Source organism: Strix aluco, chromosome 6 (genome assembly GCF_031877795.1).
Source record: "Strix aluco isolate bStrAlu1 chromosome 6, bStrAlu1.hap1, whole genome shotgun sequence".
Classification (NCBI taxonomy): Eukaryota; Metazoa; Chordata; class Aves; order Strigiformes; family Strigidae; genus Strix; species Strix aluco.
The window spans coordinates 23,052,929-23,073,036 of NC_133936.1; the positions used below are offsets into that span (position 1 = coordinate 23,052,929).

The window sequence follows — 20,108 nt, forward strand, 5'->3', positions numbered from 1 at the left end:
GGCTGTGTTTCTACTTTATGTCTAGGCCCCTGTTCGTAAAATGAGTGTACCATTAGAATATACAAAATGGATTTCTAATAATCTTTATTATTTTCTTCTCTGTAATGTTTCCATAAAAGTACAGATAATCTGCAAATAATTGAGGGTCTTCCTGAAAACTTTATGACTTTCCAATCAAATACTGTATGTTTTGATGTGCTTGTCTGCGACTCTAAATATAGACTGGGAGGAGAAGGAAGAATTCCCACATTCCTGTCTTGCTATAGGACCCTGCAAAACCCTGACTCAGCTATGTGTTCTTTAATCATTGATTGGGCACCTACACCCTTAGACACAAAGAGTAGCATAGATTAAAAATGGAGAAAAATAACCTACAGGCAGCCTAGCCAAGTATCTTAGACCATATTTTTACATACTACTCCCCAGATATAGCCCTTTTCCTTCTGTTTCATGAAACTCTAGAAAGTTTTAACACACTGTTGAACAAAAGTCCCTTATGTACTTTCCCTAAATTTGGGGTGAAAGATGTTAATCTTTGCCCTCCCTGCTTTAAGAAACAAAAAATACTTTTGTAAGGTATAGATTATGAAATAAAAAAATGGGAAATGAAAAGGGAGTATCTGTTTATTTGTAAGTTGTTAAACCTTCTTAACAGTAGTAGCCTCATTTCTGTTGAAGTCCATCAGACTTACTTGAATTTTGGGGAATTTGGGGTGGAATTTGCATCTGTTACACATGTACACAGGTCTATTTCTGTATGTCAAACAGTTAAAAGTATCGTGGAAACATTTGTGTTAAAATTTTATACTTTTCATACATCTATTTCTGTTGCTAAGGAAGGCTGATTATAGCTGAGCAGAGAAAAGAAGCTGCTGTAACGGATCCAAAATTGATCTTGCACAGTCTCACAAAGAATGGTTGATATTTTACCATCTCCATAACAACCAGTTTACGTCACAAAGGAGACACAAGGTACCTTAGAAACCACTGTGCAAGCATTATTTATGGAATCACCTTGGTTGGAGACATTCTGAAACCCTTATAAAATACTCCTCTAGACAATAATGGACATATTTTGAAATATTTTATTGAATTCAGATTATTAGAAGTTATTTTAAGGTACTATTTTTCTTGAACAATTGCCATCAAAGGTAGTAATCATACCGAATTTATTTTCACATCCTGGTTGAAAATATTAATTCTTGAGGCAAAAAGCCAAAGAAATAAGCAGAGATTTTGATCTGAAAGATTTTGACCTGAAAATACAACACACGTGTAACCAAGGCGTGTTATGTGCACAGCACATCAAAACAGCAACAGACGTAGCTTTGAATGCTTCCTGTTTTGAAAAGATTTGTCAAAATAACCAACCCAGTCCCATAAGCATAGTAATTCATATCACATTTACATGCCTGTGAGCCACGCTGATCAGGCTTCATAGATGTACCAGTCTGCAAAACAGCTGTAAGATGCTCAGATACCTGTTATGCTGTTGTTGAAATGGCTTTTAAATGACAAGTTGTGTAACACTCGTGCTCAAGTCACTACAGTTGCTTTCTTTGTGTTCATATGAATGACATATTTCAACCGACGTGTGGGGTGCAGTTTATCTTACTTCTGGGGAGATCTTTCTGGTATTTTTAAAATGTGCAGCCAAGTTTTTATGTGAAAGATGAAAGATTAGGACTGCAATAAGCTGAAAAACTCTGCGTGGGTAACAGCTTATTAGGAACTGTGTTTTCTACATGAGATTGTTGTGGGATCAGTAAAAACTAGAAAAGCACTTAACAGTTGCAAAAATCTTGCTGCCTAAAGGTTTTGACATAGGATAGAATCTATGTCAAACCCCAAAATACCATAAAATAACTGGACAGGAAGGAAATGTTACTGATCAGAGAAATAGAAAACATGAAGACTAGGAATATTTTATTTTTTTTAAATTGGACTTTTATTATCTGTGTGTGAAACATAGGAGCCTCAGCATAAGGCAGTCATGGGACCTTGTCTTATCTAAGGGTGAGAAAGATGGATTTAATCTGAAGGGTGAGTGGAGCTGAAAAAGCTTGCCTTGGAGGGAGAGGCTACGGGAGTGTTTCAGAGAAATGGACCTTGTGAAATGAAGCTGACAGGGAATATTTTCCAGGGTAAACCCCAGGAAAATAAAACCTGGAGAAGAATGATGCAGGATTATTCAAGCTGACAGTTAGGAATAACTGGTGATAAGCAGGAGACAAATATGCTGGAAACTAGAATCAGTAGATCAGCCAGGATCAGGAACAGCCTGTATAACGAGGAAAACCAGTGTCTTTTAAGATGAAGTTTGCAAAATGTATCAATGGGATTATATGGCATGGTACTTGCAATAGCAAAAGTTCATAGGAAAATAGTGACTGAGAGTGGCGTGAGGTGTTCTCTTCAGCTCAGTGTTCCTACTGGCAGCACAAAAAGCAGCAGCTTAACTGTTTTGAGTGACTTGAACATCTTAGAGGGCTTTTTTTCCCTTGATGACTGTGAGGCTTGTTTGGCAGCAACAGGACAAATCTTTTTGATTTGTCCTTCAGCATTTGTTGTGAGTAGAGCATGTGATTAACAAAAATTTTGCTGAAAAATGAAAATAGAGGGAAAAACTAGGCTGTGTGGAAGCAACAGAGGAACTTGGCAAGGATGAGTCAGTTTGAGAGCAGCTTTAAAGTAGACTCACTGAAAATCAGTCCCTGCTGTTTAACCTAATTAGGATTGTCTCACAGTTACAAACATAGACATGCAGAAACTGGAACGCTGAATACAGGCATGCCAAAAAAAAGATAAATAAGGCAGAGTAGTTTAAGTATGGTGAATGTTTAAAGCTGCCTGTTGCCAAACAAGTTACCTAAAATGTGCTTCTATTATGATGAAATAAATTGTGTTAAATGCTAGCAGGAGGAATCAGATTTGCAACTTTTGAACTTGGCTGCCTTCACATTTCTAGTTCCAAACCTTTACTTGTCTTGTTTTCAACCTCTAGTGCAGAACTGAACAAAATCTAGTTCAAATAGAATTGCAATTTTCATTTTTGCTAAATATAATTATGTTATCATGATTTAGCTGGAAACCTGACTCCGGAAACAAGCTCAGCTAGAATCTGTACATGTTTTCTTTGGCCCAAATCTAGATTTAAGAACAGAAATAGAAAAAGGTACTTGAAGTCAGAAAGAACTGGAGAGATACTGAAGGTAATTTAACACCACAGGGAGTATGCTCTTATATTTTACTGATAACTGCTAAAAAATTACAATGGTGCATGCATACTTATGTTTTAAAAGGAACATAATTAAAACAGTTGATCCTTTGAAGAACTATGTGTTGAAATGTGGCACATGACAGTAGGAAAGGCTAAGATATTGGTAAAGGTAATGAGTTCTGTAACAATGAGTTAACCAGAGGTAAAATCTTGGCTCTGGTTTGCTATTGATTTCAGAAGAAATTCACGTGTCACAGGATTATTTAAAGCTCTGTCAACTCTGTATTTTGGATATTTGTTACCATCCTGCCAAGATGAAGTAATGATCAGTAAGACTGCCCCAGAGACAACAGACTCTTTTCCTTCCCCCTGCTGAATCAAGGCATACTTCCTGGGATAAAAGTCAATACATCTGAGCATCAGAACAAATTTCAGAAGTGTTAGAAAAATAGGTGACTAGTTTAAATTGTCTTTCTTTTTCCAATGTTCCTTTGTATTTTTTTAAATCTGATCATATGTGTGTGCAGTAAATCTAATCCAGAAATGATGAATAGTATTTGCATTGTTTCAGTATGAAGCTGTGTCTTTGCATAATCTAAAGAAAAATCAACCAAACTGGTAAAAAAAGCACACCAAAAAGTCATTTGCATTAATGTAGTGGAAAAATAAAGGGAAAAATCAAATTTTTCAAAGACTCACATCACCTTTTCCACTGAAGTCAGTATTTATTACTGACTGTATTCAAGGCCTTAGAATTTGGTCCAAAAGAAAAATCTTCCTTTTGGTAGATTAGGGCTGATTTGTCTTATTTACCTCTCTATTGTTAGAGACATGAAAATTTACAAAAAAATCCTTTTAATAGTAAATACATGTGTGGTTAAATACGCAGTTGGAAAAGCAGCATAGAAAAGATAACCCCATCACTAACCTGGGATTATGTTTTTAATTAACTCTAAACAAGTACAGTGATGCATTCCCCTGAAACTTTTGAATATATTCTCGTTTTATCACACTTCAACCTAGCTTATTTGCCAGCCCTTTGCTTACATCAGAGGACTCAAGGTCAGCATCCTGTTAATAGCTCTATGTCTCTTCACTTTAATTCCTTATTAGCTACAATTAGCTCTTTTGATATGCACATTTTTGCTACACTTTTAAATGCAAACTAAGTATTGAATTTTGTAAATGCTAATTTATAATGAACTATAGGAATCCACTGCTTAGTATAAATAGGATGTAGATTTCAAGAATGTATATACACTTATTTTTCTCCCTGAAAGCCATTTAAAAACAGTTGCACAGTGAAACAGTATGCATATTTTGTGATAAAGAAGCATAAGGAAATATGTACCTTCTCTAATAAGGAAAATTTTGAAAATATTTCCTTATAACATCTTCCATGAAGATGTAATAGCTATTCTTTTATAGCTAATGATAAAACAGATTACTGAATTAGCTCTTACTGAAGCTGTGGGGTATTTTTTACCTCATGAATTACAGTAAATGAGATAAGATGGAAAACATAATTTTCAAAAAATAACTGATTGTCCTTAGGAAGAAACTTCACAGATGCAATTTCCAGAATTTGTGTTTATTTGGCATCATGATTAATTAATAGTGAAATACTTGAAAATCCCACACATGTAGTGGATAAAAATAATAAATTCGATAAATAAATGGTAAAGATAAAGAATGGTAGCATTAAATCATTCATAATGTAGATTTTTGTTACACTGTGATTTGAACAACTGCTTGTTGTTTAACATTACTATATTTATGATAGTATATTAAGCCTAGGGTGTAAAGGAATTGCCCACTTGGCATACATTTTGAAATGACGTCCCTGCTTTCAGGAGGTTAAAGTAGTGGGACACTGCGGTGTGTTAGAAATTATTTTTAGGGAGTATTCACTCTTGAAATGCAGCACTGAGTTTGAGTGCGGTCCTGTGGTACATGTGGTAAAAAGGCATGGCCATGCCAGAGAGGAACTGCTACAGTGTAAGTGTGGGAAGACAGGGCAGGGAAGAGTGGGAACCATTGCTCTAAATAGATAGGACAAGACTGGAAGAACTGAGGGTCATAGAAGTGAAATGACTTACTTAAGGGCTTACAGCAGGTCAGTGGCAGAATGTAGAAAAGAATTAGGTCTTTAAATGGCTGCATATGACTAAAATGCCTGTGACTCTGAGATGCCACCTTCTGAGAATCAACTGGCATGATTTAAAGAAAGTTATCTTTTTGGGAACATAGATCTTTAGGAATTGAATAAAGAAATAAAAAAATAGCAGTTTCTGCACTGATTGTTTTTTCTCCCCACTTCCTTGATTTTCTGTGGTTCTCAAACCCAAGCTTTAATAAGCTGCAGTAGTAAGGAGTTATGCTGAAGTTGCTTGAAGTCCAGAAAGAAAGCAGTGGAATTCAGAAAGCTGAAATGGAATACAGAGGTCTCTTTAAAGGAGATGGCACATAAGAGAGGCAGAGCGCGCAGCAGGACAGCACCAGTGAGCTCCCCCTGCAGAGCAGGGCCTGGCAGAATGTATCACCTCCTCCTTTGCCTCCATGGGCTGGCATAGCGGGAGGGGGTTGAAAAGGACGTGGCAGCTGGAGGGAACCTTGGGGAACCTTGCCAGTAACCTTGATAACATGGCCATAATCTTGTGAAGGGATGTGGGGGAATATGGAACCAATTTCAATCACAAATTTGCTCTTTTTTTAATTATGTGAATGTGCTTGAGGGGAGGGAGAGAGGGAAAGAGAGGTGAGGGAGGGATAGAGATAGATAGGTATCACTTTGGTCTGGATAATTTAGTGTCCCCAGTGCTGCTAAATGCTATCATGAAAGACTTTTTTTCTTTATCAGTGTATAGGAATTAGAACTTAATATTTCCTATGTAGATAAATTAATTGGGTTATATAGTGTCAGGTGGAGCACAGAAGTTCAGCTGGTTTCTTTCATTTGACTTGCATAGCCAGCAATTTTGTTCTCCTTGCAGCAAGGGTAACAATTTTGTGCCACATTCATTTTACATACGCAGTGCTTCTCAGCATTGTGCTCGCACACCTCATAAGCTGCTTAGTTAGTTACGTCAGCTAAGTACAGCACCGCCTTTCTTCAGGGGCATCAACCTTTTTAACTCCAGACTCCTTTCTGCAGGTGGGTCTCCAGCTCTAATTGTGTAGTAGTCGTCTCCAGGTTGCACATCTGTACTGCTGTTATTGGTATTGTGTATGCTTGCAGCTATACTTTATATGTGCACTGTATATACTGAGGCAAAATGAAAGTAAGTTCTTTCACTTCCAGTAATTCTGGGTAAACTTAAAAGGATTTGATGTATTTTGCTTCAGCTAACCATATGTATAGCTTCCTCTCTGCCCACAAGTCAGTATGACCACTGTACAAATAGCAGCTGGTTCTATGTATTACCTGTTTTCCTTCTTTTAAATCCACCTGTGATCTACTTAAGGGCTTGCTGAAGTTCAAAGAGACCTTTGCATTGATTTCAGAACAAAAATAATTATATCCTTGAATTTAAAGTTGTCTTCTCAGGGTGTGAATCATCTTGTGTATCTCTGTGAAGTTTTGTGTTTCTGTAGAAGTGATGTATCACTCGTTGGCTTCTCTAAATTCCCTCCAGTTAGTGTCACTGATTTGCTCATGTGCCATCTTTGCCAGTCCAGTGAATTCCCCCCCCCACCTCACCCTGCCCCAGTGCGACCCTCAGCACGATTAGTGTTGGCAACTGCCATCACATTGTCTGTTTCTCTGTGTGGTGTTTAGGTGCTTTCCATCCTACCACAGTATAGCTGGGCCTGAAATCATGATGAAATTACAACTAATACAAAAGGTGACAGCCTGTCTCCTTGGAAACCTGGGCCACTGTATGCACGTAACCAGTCCGTGCCGAAGTGAAAGACTTGGCGCTTATTCCCATTGTGTTTACTGGCAAATCTCAAGATTAACTGCATCACCCCCTGAAGCATTGGCATGAACGTAGTGTTTGCAGCAAAGCAAGCTACCTCTTCTTTTTTGCTTGTACAAGCAGGGGAGGATTTTGCTGGATATAAAATAGGTACAGATGTGATGATGTCTTTGCACAAGGTAGAGAAAGGAAGTAGCATTTTCTTCAGTTTCAGATCATTTCTTCTGGGCTCTGTCTTCATGCCTCACTGGGCAGAGCAGGCATCAGCAGTGCTGAGAGGCACGCTCAGCTCCAGAACTCTGACCACAAAGGACAGATGTTTCAAAAAAATGAGTATCTCTGAGTTCCAGTAGGGACAGGGACATAATAAAAGATAAGTCAGTGGCATTTTTCCTTTTTGTATTTGGCTTTTAGAGATTTTTGCTTTGCAGGGAGTTGCAATAGTTTTCAAGGCAAAACAGGACTGGGGCATTCCCAAGGACTTAGCTTGTAAACTATGACTGAAAGAACTCTTTCTTCTTCAGATTTCAAGGTCGAGTGTTGTTTGCTAGCTGGCATATAAATAAAACTGCCAATGTGCACCTTCATCAAGGAAAAAGCTGTAAAATATGATTCTTGCTTTAAAAATTAAAATTAGTGGCATTTGTATTTCTCTAAGTGGTGCATAAGTTGGTAAGATTCTAATAAATCCTACAGAAAATGAAAACTTGTTTCAAACCAAAGTGATCATTAAAGTCATATAAATGCTGCATACTCAGTGTCAGAAGAGCAGTTCATTTTGTATGTTTTCTGTGAGGCTGATCTCACTGTAGTCAAGATAACTGTCTAAAACATACTGGGTTGCATGGTCCACTGGCTGAATTTTTGTAAACAAAGAGAATGCAGATTAAGGGGAATATTTTTCTAAAAGAATCACTACAGTCTCTTGATATTAGAATGGAGGACAATCTGATAGTGTTTAATTCCCCGTGGTTAGAATGCCAGTATTTTGCCATGTTATTTTACTGCCATGAACCATATTTACTGGAGCGGTTAGCTGTGGAGCAGGAGACTTACAAAGATGCATTATACATTCCTTTCTCTTTGGTAGGTGATACATTGTGAAGCTGAGAAAAGCTCAAAGACTTTCTTTTTTAAAACAGCAGTTGCAGTATACTCTCTTTTCCCCATCCATTATGAGTGCAAAGCCCTCTGATGCTCATATTATTTTAGTGTATCCTGTTAAACTTTCTAAGACTGAGATACATAGCAAGTTTTGCTATTGGCCTGTAGTTAGGAGCAGTTGTGATGTGCTTATAGAGGCAAAAGTGGTGGTGTCTTTGAATGTGGAAGACCAGCTCTGTATGTGGCACTGCTGACAAAGTCCAGTGTGACCTTGAGCAGGTCCTTCTTTTCCTTCCCTTGAAAATGAAAATATATTCCTCTGCATCTGAAAGTTTGAGAACAAATATACAAGTATTTGAAAAGGACTCAGCACACTGATGAGAACCAGGCAACTTCTGAGGTAGTCACTTCCAGGAGATGGACTCTAGCAGCTTTTTAATCAAGCAGATAAATATTTCTCATGTGTTAAAAAAGGAAAGAGAACACAGTGCATTTAATTAGTCACATATGGATAAGCCACTTGCAACTTCTGAGTCATGGCCTGGGAAGCTGACTTGCATGGGTGGTGGGGTTTTTTTTGAGGAAGTGTCCTTGAGTGTACAGATTATTTGGGAAACTGTATAAAGAAACAAAAATAATCAAGAAATTCAAGCTTCCCTTTCTGTATCTGACCAAAACTGCAATGAAGGAAACTCAATACCAGATATGGGCTCTTTAGAATGTATTATTTAAGTATCTCTGATGGATCTTCACACTGAGTTTCTGACAAGTTTTTACATCAAATTTGATTTCTTTCCTTCTCTCTAAGGCATGTGTTGTGGTTTAACAGCAGTCAGCAACTAAGCACCTCACAGCTGTTCGCTCGCTCCTTCCCCCTCCCAGTGGGATGGGGAGGCGAATCAGAAAAAAAAGTAAAATTTGTGGGTTAAGAACAATTTAATAAATAAATTAAATAACAATAATAAAATATAATAATAATACTAGCAATGAAAAGGAATATAATAAAAAAGAGAGAAATAAAACCGAAAAAAGACAAGTCATGCACAATGCAATTGCTCACCATCCACTGACCAATGCCCATGCAATGATCCACCCTAGCCAATTCCCCCCCCAGTTCATATACTGAGCATGATGTTCTGTGATATAGAATATCCCCTTGGCTAGTTCAGGTCAGCTGTCCTAGCCATGCTCCCTTCCAGCTTCTTGTGCACCTGCTTGCTGGCAGAGCATGGGAAACTGAAAAATCCTTAACTTAGGATAAGCGCTACTTAGCAACAACTAAAACATCAGTGTGTTATCAGCATTATTTGCACACTACACAGCACTGTACCAGCTACTAGGGACAAAATTAACTCTATCCCAGCCAAAACCAGGACAGCATGGTATAAGGAAATGAAATTATCTTATAGGTCTCTGAAATAAGGGTGGTGGTTTAAAGTGCTCTGCTTGAGTTGCATAGAATCTATCTACTGCACAGTAAAACTCATCTTTTTCAAGAGCTAGAGGGATCTCTGGGATGAGATCAAGGCTATAATGAACTCTTTGAAGAACTAAGAAATATTTCAGAGCTTTCACTTAAGACATTCTGTTGAAGAGAAGGGAGATGGAAAATGGTCTTCATGTGACAACTTTGAAAAACACCACATTATCTAACAAAACCTTGCCTCTTCAAGTTAAAGAAAAAAATCCCTGAACCCTCTTTTGCAGTCCTTACTTTCATTTTTCCCCATTCTGTTTATTTCATAGTTTTGTAGGGGAATGTGTATGTATGTTTTTCTCAGATGGTTTGCAGACATTTTGCTGACCACCTTATCATGTCATAGTTGAGAAACACTGGTCTAATACTCTATCAGAAGATTCTTTGACATTACAGCAAGAAAGGGGAAATACCACTGCCAGTAGGGTATGAAAAGAAATTTCTTTGGCATACTAACCATAAAAAATTGAGGAGGAAGAGAGAGTTCTCAACACTTCTCAAAACATTGATAGAAAATTCAGGAAAGGTCTTAATTTTTCTGGACTGATTTGCTCTAGGAAAAGAACTGAACTATTAGTATATAGCAAAGGAATTAACTAATGTCCAACTTTACTGCCAAAAAAACCCCAAATCATTTCAGTATTATTTTAACTAGTATGTGTGACACCCCTGATTTCTGATAAAATAAATGATGAGTGCTGTGTGATGGGGTCATGAGTCCCAGAGTAAGAGACGGACAGGTCCCATGGGCCTGTTGGATAGAATCTCTACCAGAGGCAGCAACGCCTCTAGGTGCAGCTTATGGAGAAAGTAACCAAGATGTTAAGCTGGAATCAGCAGCTTCTCTAGGAAAGATTTTCTTAGAGCAGGCTGAGAGTGGCTCTCTGCCAGCAGCTACCTGGGTTGCTAACTTGCATGTTGGTATCACTGAAAAGCGTTGTCCCAATTTGAAGCCTGAACACAAGAATTCAGAAGTAAAAAAAAAAAAAAATTCTCTTCTAGAACCTAGATACAGCCACCCTAGGACATGCTGTCAGAAGTTCTGTTTATTTAACTACAAATTAGTAACAATACTTAAAACTCTGAGAAAAATCATGGAAGGCAATACTAGCAATGTGTGAGGATCTGACAGATTTTCAAAGCAGTTGGTCTGTTTGATGAGATTTGAGAAGACAAACTTGACAGGATTCTAGATCATGATAGAATAAAAGGCAGTAAAGCTGTGATTTTTGTCTTGTCCCTTTGTAAAGATAGGGGCTAAATTAAAACTTTAGTTTGAATCTCATGTTTAGATGCAGAATTGTTTCCAGCTTCTATGAATAGTTAGCTTATGATTAGAATGCAAACAGTGGGTTAGCTGGAAGTGTGCATCAAGTTTGTGATCTAAAAGGGTTCTGATGTCCAAGGAAAGATTCCTGTTAACTTCCATTTTTCTTAGACAAGGTACGTGGTATGTTAATTAAGATTTTTTTTTTAAACTACTCAAATCTAGTAGAGACAAGCTGAAAAAAAAAAAATGGCAGAAATGACTGATGGAATATTCTTATCTGAAAAACAGCTGTGCAAATCAGTCTATCCCCATGAATAGTCATAGAAGTTAATAAAAATAACATCAATATGGGGTTCTCTGCTATTGTAATAGGTTTTTGTAAGAAGTGCTTTCAAAAACAGAACTTAGTAGAGTGATGTTCTTCACATCAATATTTGAAGCATCCCAGTGGAACTTAACGTATTGGAAAAAAAGAGGGAGATTGTTTTTAAAAAAAACAAACCTAAGAGAAGTTCTAATTTACTGTTACATTTTTGTGGTGTTTTTCCTAAGCGGGATATATAGGCAAAGATATGGATTTGAAAACTACATAGGATTTTAGACATGACTCAAAAAAGTGCTTTCATGTCACATTAGGATGGTGTGAATTGTACATTAGGTTAAAACGTTGTTTTCTCTGCTTTTTTCTGATAGGTCATTGCTTGTGAACAACAGTATGACTACTCATACGATGCTCGATGTGACGTATGGTCCTTGGGAATAACAGCTATTGAACTGGGGGATGGAGATCCTCCTTTATTTGACATGCATCCGGTGAAAACCCTTTTTAAGATTCCAAGGTATGGCACTAGATGGCTCTCTTCACTCACTAGTTTATTCAAAGGCAATCTAGTCAAAGGAGAAAGAATATTTAGTAAAGGCTTGTGCTTGAAATCCTAAGAATCCCTCACAGGAAAAGACAGCAAAAAGGTGTAATGTTAAAGACTTTTTTTTTTTTTCAGCCTGACTTCTACAATAATTTATATTTAGAGCACCTTGAAATGATAAAGACTTAGGTATTTATTTTATTCTTATCTTAGAATATAAAATCATATAATATCAAGGTACCTCCCTTCAAAAGTACTTTTCTTAGCTACTATTGATGAAACCACTCGTTTCAAAAGAGGAAGAAGCCAACATTTGTAACTGTTGAGTAACATTTTAAAATGTTATTTTCCTAGAGTCTTAGGCTTGTTTTACTGCGGAAGAAAATCACACAATTTTGACAATGCTGTGAAGCAGTCTGGCAGTTTCAGCAAACTGTAGTCATAATTTATTTTTTTTCATTTACCCAAGGATGTTAAAATGTGAAGATTTGGATTGTCATACATGGATATGAAAAAGGAATAGAAATTCCTTCTATATATAGTCATGTAAATTAGCTGTATTATTTCATGCTATTTTTGGTTTCATTTTGTTATCATTTTGTTGAGTCTTCCTGAATAAGTTAAGATGAGATTGACAGTGTAAAATAGAGTTTAACAACAGAACGGTTATAATAATAGATGAAATATAGAAATAATTTGTCCGTCATTGATTAGACTGGCATATACTTGTCTTTACCACATTTTGCTCATAGAGAAAGAATCGCCACTGACTGATAACAGTTTGAAACCTTCAGCAATACAAGTGTTTGACCTTTTGTTATCTGCACAGTTATCACAGGCTTTTAAAATTTCTTCTGATTGCAATTTGCATTTCTGATTAAGTCTATTTATATGCAGATGCAGTTGTGCTGGGTTCTGTGTCATGCACTTATCTCCTTCTACCCAGCCCAGACATGAACTGCCACCACTCTTTCCAGAGTTATTCATACTGAAGCTGTGGTTCATCTTGCCTTTGCACAAGTGTAAAACAGGTCCTGGCAATTAAGGCAGCAAGGGAGGCTTCAGATTACTAAAGCAATATCTATAAATGTTATCAGTGCTCAAAACAGTTTAAAAGGACAGAAGTCATACAAAAAGTAACAGAAAGCAATACGAAGATATGTAGAATAGGGCATATAGAGGCTTTCATTGCTATCTATATTTCATCTCTTGCCCTATTTGCTGTTATGTCTCTTTATGACTTAGCAAAACAAATGTGAAGGATCTGTCTGATGAATTAAATAAGTACATTTACTAAATAGAATGGTAGCAATTTTTAAGTCAAGAGATTTCCCTCTGCTTTGTATTTTATGAGCTATAACCCTGCTGCATTCATATTAGATGAAGTGGACTATGATGAGTACTAGATGGCATAAGGGCCTAGGCTATAGGAGATGGAGATTCTCTCCTGGTACTTGTTTGAAGTCAATTCAGAGGAGTAGTAAATATGACCAAAAGGTGCCTTCCTCTCTTATAGTAGTTTGACAGTTTAGAAGCAGTCTTAGTACAGTTCCTGATATCTGTGCTGCAATTCACACATTTTTAACGCATTTTTAACATGAGCATTGGGGCTCTTCTCAGGTTGAAAGTGGTTCTTCCAAGCACTGGCTGTTGAGTGATCAAGCAGCAACCTATAGAAGCATTGCAGCTCAGCTTCTGAGATTGTTCAGTGCAGAATCCTCTGAGCTCGGGGATCTGGCATCTTTAAATTTTCAGCTTTCTTGATAGTATCTGTCTCTGAAGTTATAAATGCAAGTATTAAACCATTTGGTCATTTTTATGTAGCTAGTATCCTTGAGTATCATCTCTGAATTTATCCAGTACAAATTCTCACCTATTATAACATCTGGTAGTGAAGAAGCCTACAGGGTAGCTATATTTTACTGGAAGAACTCTCTCCTTCTGTGTGCCACTCGCTAGCTTTATTTGGTAATACTTAGCCACCTTGTGAGAAGAGGAAAGGTACAGTCAATCCCTATTTCCCCTCTCCCCAGGACTTAATGTGATTGTAAGATCCAATCAAAACAAATGGAATCCTGCTGTTTCTTTTTTTTTTTTTTCTCTTCTTTTTCATTATTGCTTCTCAGTTTCTTGCCCAACACTTTCTGTGTCCATTGTACATTTGAGCCAAAGCTTTCAGCCCTAGTTCTTGGCTTAGTGAGACTCTGGACTCAACAAGTTACTTAACTGAGACTAGTACTTAACTGAGACTGGTCACATCTCCAGAGGCATATGTGCTGGGCACAGGGGTCTTTATGTCTTAAAATTGCTCTGCTGATACCTGCAGTCAAACAGCTTAGGGTAGAGTGAATGAGAGACAGCCTATTCATGCAGCTCGAATTCTTGTCTCAGATGAGGGCTGGTAACCACTAGTGCCTGTTGCCTCCTGCTTTCTGTAGGAGGCTGCCTGCCTGAGCTTTCCCTACAGTGGGCTTGGCTCCACCCATTGTTTAAATCAAGATGTAATTCTGCACATCTGGTGAGATGGAGGAAGGGCTCATTCATCTGACTGCCCTCAGTTCATGAACGGTGAGAGCACTGCTCTCAAGTGAAGCCTGGAACTTACTGCTCCGGAGGGATATAGTGAGAAAGAACTTGTTCAGTTAGGTTTTGCTTTCACCTGGAAAATGGCCGCTAGGAGGTTAGCAGTTTCCAAAACTATCTCACAACTGTTATTTGTCGTTCAAGCCACATTAATGTTGGAGTACCATGGAGCTGAATACTAAGGTACACACTTCTAAATCTGGGATTCTGGAGGTAGCTTCAAGACCTGCGTCAGGAATCAATATAACCTTATATAACTCCAGCCTTGTGTATGTACCCATACTCTAATTTCTGACAGAGACATAAATAATTTAATTTGTTGATAACAGCTCCTCTTTCAGCTGTGGTTTCTTGTGGTTTGATGTGAAACTGGTAAATCAGGCTTCAGCTATTGGTAAACGTACTAAATGCACTAATACTAAATGACACCAGAGTATGTTGCACAGTTACAGTGTGACTGTGGTACTCTCCAGTCAAGCTCCATTTTATCTTATGTGTAAAAAACTACTGTGAATAATGAGCAATAAATGTAATGGGCTACAGATTTACTGCATATATCTGACTTCTGTATGTGTTCTTCCAGGATAATTTTTGTCGATTAGGCTGATTTGACTTTAGTTTGGGGAAGAAGAGGTGAAATTGCTATTCACGGTAAATGGCAATTGGACATCACTCAGGCAGAGTTATCAGGAGTTATTTCCTTGTTCCCTTACATTCTTGACTACAGTTGATCCATATCTTTCTATTTATACTGGCTTCTGTGTGCTAGACTGATCTGTTTTGCGTGCTGCTGATTTCTTTACATTAGCAGAAAACTTTGCAATAGTTTCCAAGTTTTGTTAACAAGCACTGAATAATCTGTTCTCATGAATGTACTTAAAAACATTAGTAATGTTGAAATTGCCAAAGCTAGATACAGAAATCTGTGTGTGTGTTTCCACAGAATTCTTCCATTCTCAAGTAGGGAATAAAGTAGTTAAGTTTCTATGTCAGTTTGGTCATTGGCTTTTTTCTAGAGACAGACAGTAATTGTGCTCTTAGCCTTGGCATTGAGTTTCAACTTTGTGAGCTGTGGAGCTAGGCCTTAGTCTTAAATTAATGTAATTGAAATGAGTGAGTCTTTACTTTGACTTTATAGGGTTTGAATCAACCATTGAATGAATGACTTTGTACTAACAGTCACAGCAGTTACATACCCCCAAGATCTTTGGAGTTATATCTGGAGCGTAGAACTCAAGCCAAGGATTTGGCTTTTACTGTTTTCATGTGCTGATTTAAGCAGGAAAATGGGAGAAGCTAACAGTACCCAAACATCCTACACTGTTTGTGTTCTCTAAACAAGAAGCAATTAAGATATTAAATTCAGATGGTACTAGTTACAAAGCCTAAATGTTCTTCCAGTAGGTAAGAAATTATACTTCTCTATAGCTTCTATACAGCAGTTATAACCATGGAAGGGAAAGTCAGTGACACTGCTTTAGAAAATTAAATATTCAGCAAAACGTAGTCAAAATTTCAGTACCCAGAAAACTCTCTGGGGGAATGAAAACTTTATTCCCAAACTTAAGACTTCTGTTAAACTTAACACCTCCAACTAACACAGGTCCATGTCTGAATTATGTAATTTGAACCAGGGATGGACTAAGCTCCAGGTTGAATGGCTCAGAGGTCTGCAAATGAGCATGTCTGTGGATACATCATAGGACCCCAAGATGTTTGGGTCATATGGCATTGATGGCAGAGAAGGCCCCTTATGCCCATTTAAATCCAAATCTATCTTCATCATTTCTATCTGAAGTATTTTACATTCCCCTCTTTGGAGGACATTAACAGAAAACAACAATAAAACATTCCTGTTGCCATGAGCATTCTGTCCCATCCTAGGTATATATCTCATTGGAAGACACTTGAAATTATGATTTTCCCAGTTATACTTCTCTGTGCAGGCTAGTATTTATATAGAAATGACAGAACTTGCAGTGAAAGCCCTGTGAGCTGTTAAATAAGACTAGAGACTGGTCTGTAAAGCAGGAGATGATAATATGGAAAGTTCTAATGACTCTAAGATGTTTGATTTTTGCATTCTCCATTAGTGCTCTGAGGTTCCTAGCTCTGTCTTTTTGTAACTCTTTTATAGTTTTCATATCTCTGTCCTTTCAGCATTGCTGTAAAAAGATTCAAATACTTTTGTCTCCGTTCTGCTGAAAGTGTTTTGTTTGAAGATAGTTCTTAACAGGACATTGTAGATAACAAGGCCTCAATCATGTCTTTCTGCCTCTCTGTCTTCTCCATCTCTAACATGAGCAGCAACTGTCTTGTCTGATTGCTGTGCCTTGCTAGATAAAGAACATGACTTATCCTTTCTTATTTGCAGTTCTCTTCCTCCATCTTGTTCAGGGTAAGGATTTTATTATGAAGATTCTAGTGGAAGGCCAATAAATGCTTCTGTTAAATCAATAGCATTAGTTGAAAGACAGCAAACAGATGTGTTGCTCCCTGTCCTCCATTTTCAGTGTGTTTTAAACTGTAACTACAAACTGCCTGCACTGTGAAGTGGGTGACAAACATGCACTGGTGATCTGACATTTTTGATCCTTGCCCTGAATCAGACACACACTATTTCTCACATCTAGAATTCTGTCTTGCAGCTACTAGAAGACTGTTTGAACAGAAAAAGAAAAAGGTTTCCTTTAATTGAGTCAAGCAACATAAAATGTTGTCAGATGTTGAATTTATCTCAACAAAATAGCTGATTTCCAGAGGGCAGATGAACCCCCAGAATTCACCAAGTGTCTCAAGTCAGATGTGGAAAATAGGTAATCCCACTGTGCTGCACTCCCCTGAAAACCTGATCAGTGTTTCACAGCAGGAGATGCTGGATGCTGAGCACTTCTGAAAACACTGATTTTTAAGGTGTGTAAGTATTAACTTCAGACTTTTGATAATATGGCCTGATGCTTAAGCACTTTTCTTGACCTACAGAAAATGTAGTGTCTGCAGCAAATATAGTAAAAGTGAAGAAGAAAATTCCAGTTAAAATTTAAGTCAGATGCTTCATTCAACACTAGCCTTCGGAACCTTATTTCTGTATGTATTATGTAGCTTTGGAAGAGAAGGGGATACAAGTTCATGGACTAATGCAAATTTAAAATACCTCTTTCATTCATGAACATTTTATTGTATGAATGTGCAGTGTCTTGGAAACAGTTGTGATATCGCATGCATGAGACTTATTCTTAAAACTGCTAATGAGAAGGAAGCATTGTCTTAGAGCAAATGTTAATGCTCTGTTTTGCAATGATGCACACATTCTCCCTCATCAAAATGAATTTTTGGATCTAACTCATAAATCTCCTGAAAAGGGACCTCCAGTGCCTAGAGATAGAGATAAATCATACTGCGAAGACACTGAACCATGAAATGATTCTGTTAACATGTCATCTGTCTAGAATATATTTTCAAATCTCCCAACAGAAGGGTCTAAATTATGAAGGGAAGGTGGCCTAGCAAAGTTGGTAATTTGGGAGTTGCTACTTTTAACCTCTTCCATCTGCTGCCACTACTTAGGTGTGTCTGTTTTGGCAAAATATTACAAAGTAAAAGATTCTCAAATACCATTACACTTAAACTTTTTAAAGTAAAATAGATCCATAAATTCTTCAAACTATGACTATCTTGTGAGAAATGTTACATCGTATCAGTACTGTCTCTTAGGGTAGCAGTGATGTAAAATTTTGAAAAGAAAAGTAATGGCTATGAAAAGAGCTCAACCTGGATACAGCTGTTAAAGATAATAAAAAATGTTTCTATAAATTCATTAACAACAAAAGGAGGATTCATCCTTTATTGGATGAAGAGGGAAACATAGTAACAAAGGATGAGGAAAAGGCTGAGGTACTCAACACCTACTTTGCCTCAGTCTTTAGCAGTGGAACTGGCTGTTCCTGGGACACCCAGCCTCATGAGCTGGGAGATGGGGAGGGGAAGCAGATTGAGATCACCACAGATGAAGAGGAGGTGGTCAGAGACCTGCTACACCACTTGGATGCACACAAGTCTGTGGGACCGGATGGGTTACACCCAAGGGTGCTGAAAGAGTTGGCAGATGTGCTCGCCAAGCCGCTTTCCATGATTTACCTGAAGTCATGGCTAACTGGGGAGGTCCCATTGGACTGGAGGGTGGCAAATGTGGCACCCATCTACAAGAAAGGCAGAAAGGAGGCTCCAGGAAACTATAGACCTGTCAGTCTGACCTCAGTGCTAGGGAAGGTCATGGAGCAGGTCATCTCGAGTGCCATTAAAAGTCATATAATGGACAACCAGGGGATCAGGCCTAGTCAGCATGGGTTTATGAAAGGCAGGTCCTGCCTGACAAACTTGATCTCCTTCTGTGTCAAAATGACCCGACTATTGGACGAGGGAAAGGTTGTGGATATTGTCTACCTGGACTTTTGAAAAGCATTTGACACAGTTCCCCATAGGATTCTCATAGAAAAACTGACTGCCCATGGCCTGGATGAGCGAACAGTCTGCTGCGTCAAGCACTGGCTGGAGGGACTGTCCCAGAGAGTGGTGGTCAATGGAGCTAAATCCATCTGGTGGCCGGTCACAAGTGGTGTTCCTCAGGGCTCAGTGTTGGGACCATTTCTGTTCAACATCTTTATTGATGATCTTGATAAGGACATAGAGTGTATCATCAGTAAGTTCGCAGATGACACCAAGTTAAGCAGGAGTGTCGATCTGCATGAGGATAGGGAGGCTCTACAGAGGGACTTGGATAGATTGGATCAGTGGGCCAACATTAACGGGATGAGTTTCAACAAGGCCAAGTGCCAGGTCCTGCACTTGGGCCACAACAACCCCATGCATAGCTACAGGCTTGGGGAGGTGTGGCTGGAGAGCTGTCTGGAAGAGAAGGATCTGAGGGTTCTAATTGACAAGCAGCTGAACATGAGCCAGCAGTGTGCCCAGGTGGCCAAGAAAGCCAACAGTATCCTGGCTTGTATTAGAAATAGTGTGACCAGCAGAAGTAGGGAGGAGATAGTCCCCCTGTACTCTGCACTGGTGAGGCCACACCTGGAGTATTGTGTCCAGTTTTGAGCACCTCAATACAAGAGAGATATCGAGGTGCTGGAGCGAGTGCAGAGGAGGGCAACGAAGCTGGTGAAGGGCCTGGAGAACAAATCCTATGAGGAGAGTCTGAGGGAGCTGGGACTGTTCAGTTGGAGGAAGAGAAGGCTGAGGGGAGACCTCATCACTCTCTACACCTACCTGAAAGGACATTGTAGAGAGGTTGGTGCTGGTCTCTTCTCACAGGTCATTAGTGACAGGACAAGAGGGAATGGCTTTAAACGGCAACAGGGGAGGTTTAGACTGGACATTAGGAAAAAATTTTTCACAGAAAGAGTGGTCAGACAGTGGAATAGACTGCCCAGGGAGGTGGTGGAGTCACCATCCCTGGATGTGTTTAAGGGTCATTTAGATGAGATGATGGGGAATATGATGTAGGGGAGAACTTGTAGAGTAGGGCTGATGGTTGGACTCGATGATCCCAAGGGTCTCTTCCAATCTGAATGATTCTGTGATTCTGTGAAAAGTAGCGTGTCAAAGAGGAGATAAAGATTGTGCATTGTAGTCTGGAAAGGGTGGGTGTGGATACTGGTGTAGA

At 38.5% G+C, this 20,108-nt stretch overlaps 1 protein-coding gene across 1 annotated transcript in view; it reads left to right on the top strand.

Moving 5' to 3' along the window:
- MYO3B (myosin IIIB) overlaps positions 1 to 20,108 on the top strand; it is a 214,396-nt gene that overhangs the window by 41,100 nt on the left and 153,188 nt on the right. The window contains 1 exon segment of the mRNA XM_074829074.1: positions 11,685 to 11,830. Coding sequence (XP_074685175.1) covers positions 11,685 to 11,830 — 146 coding nt within the window.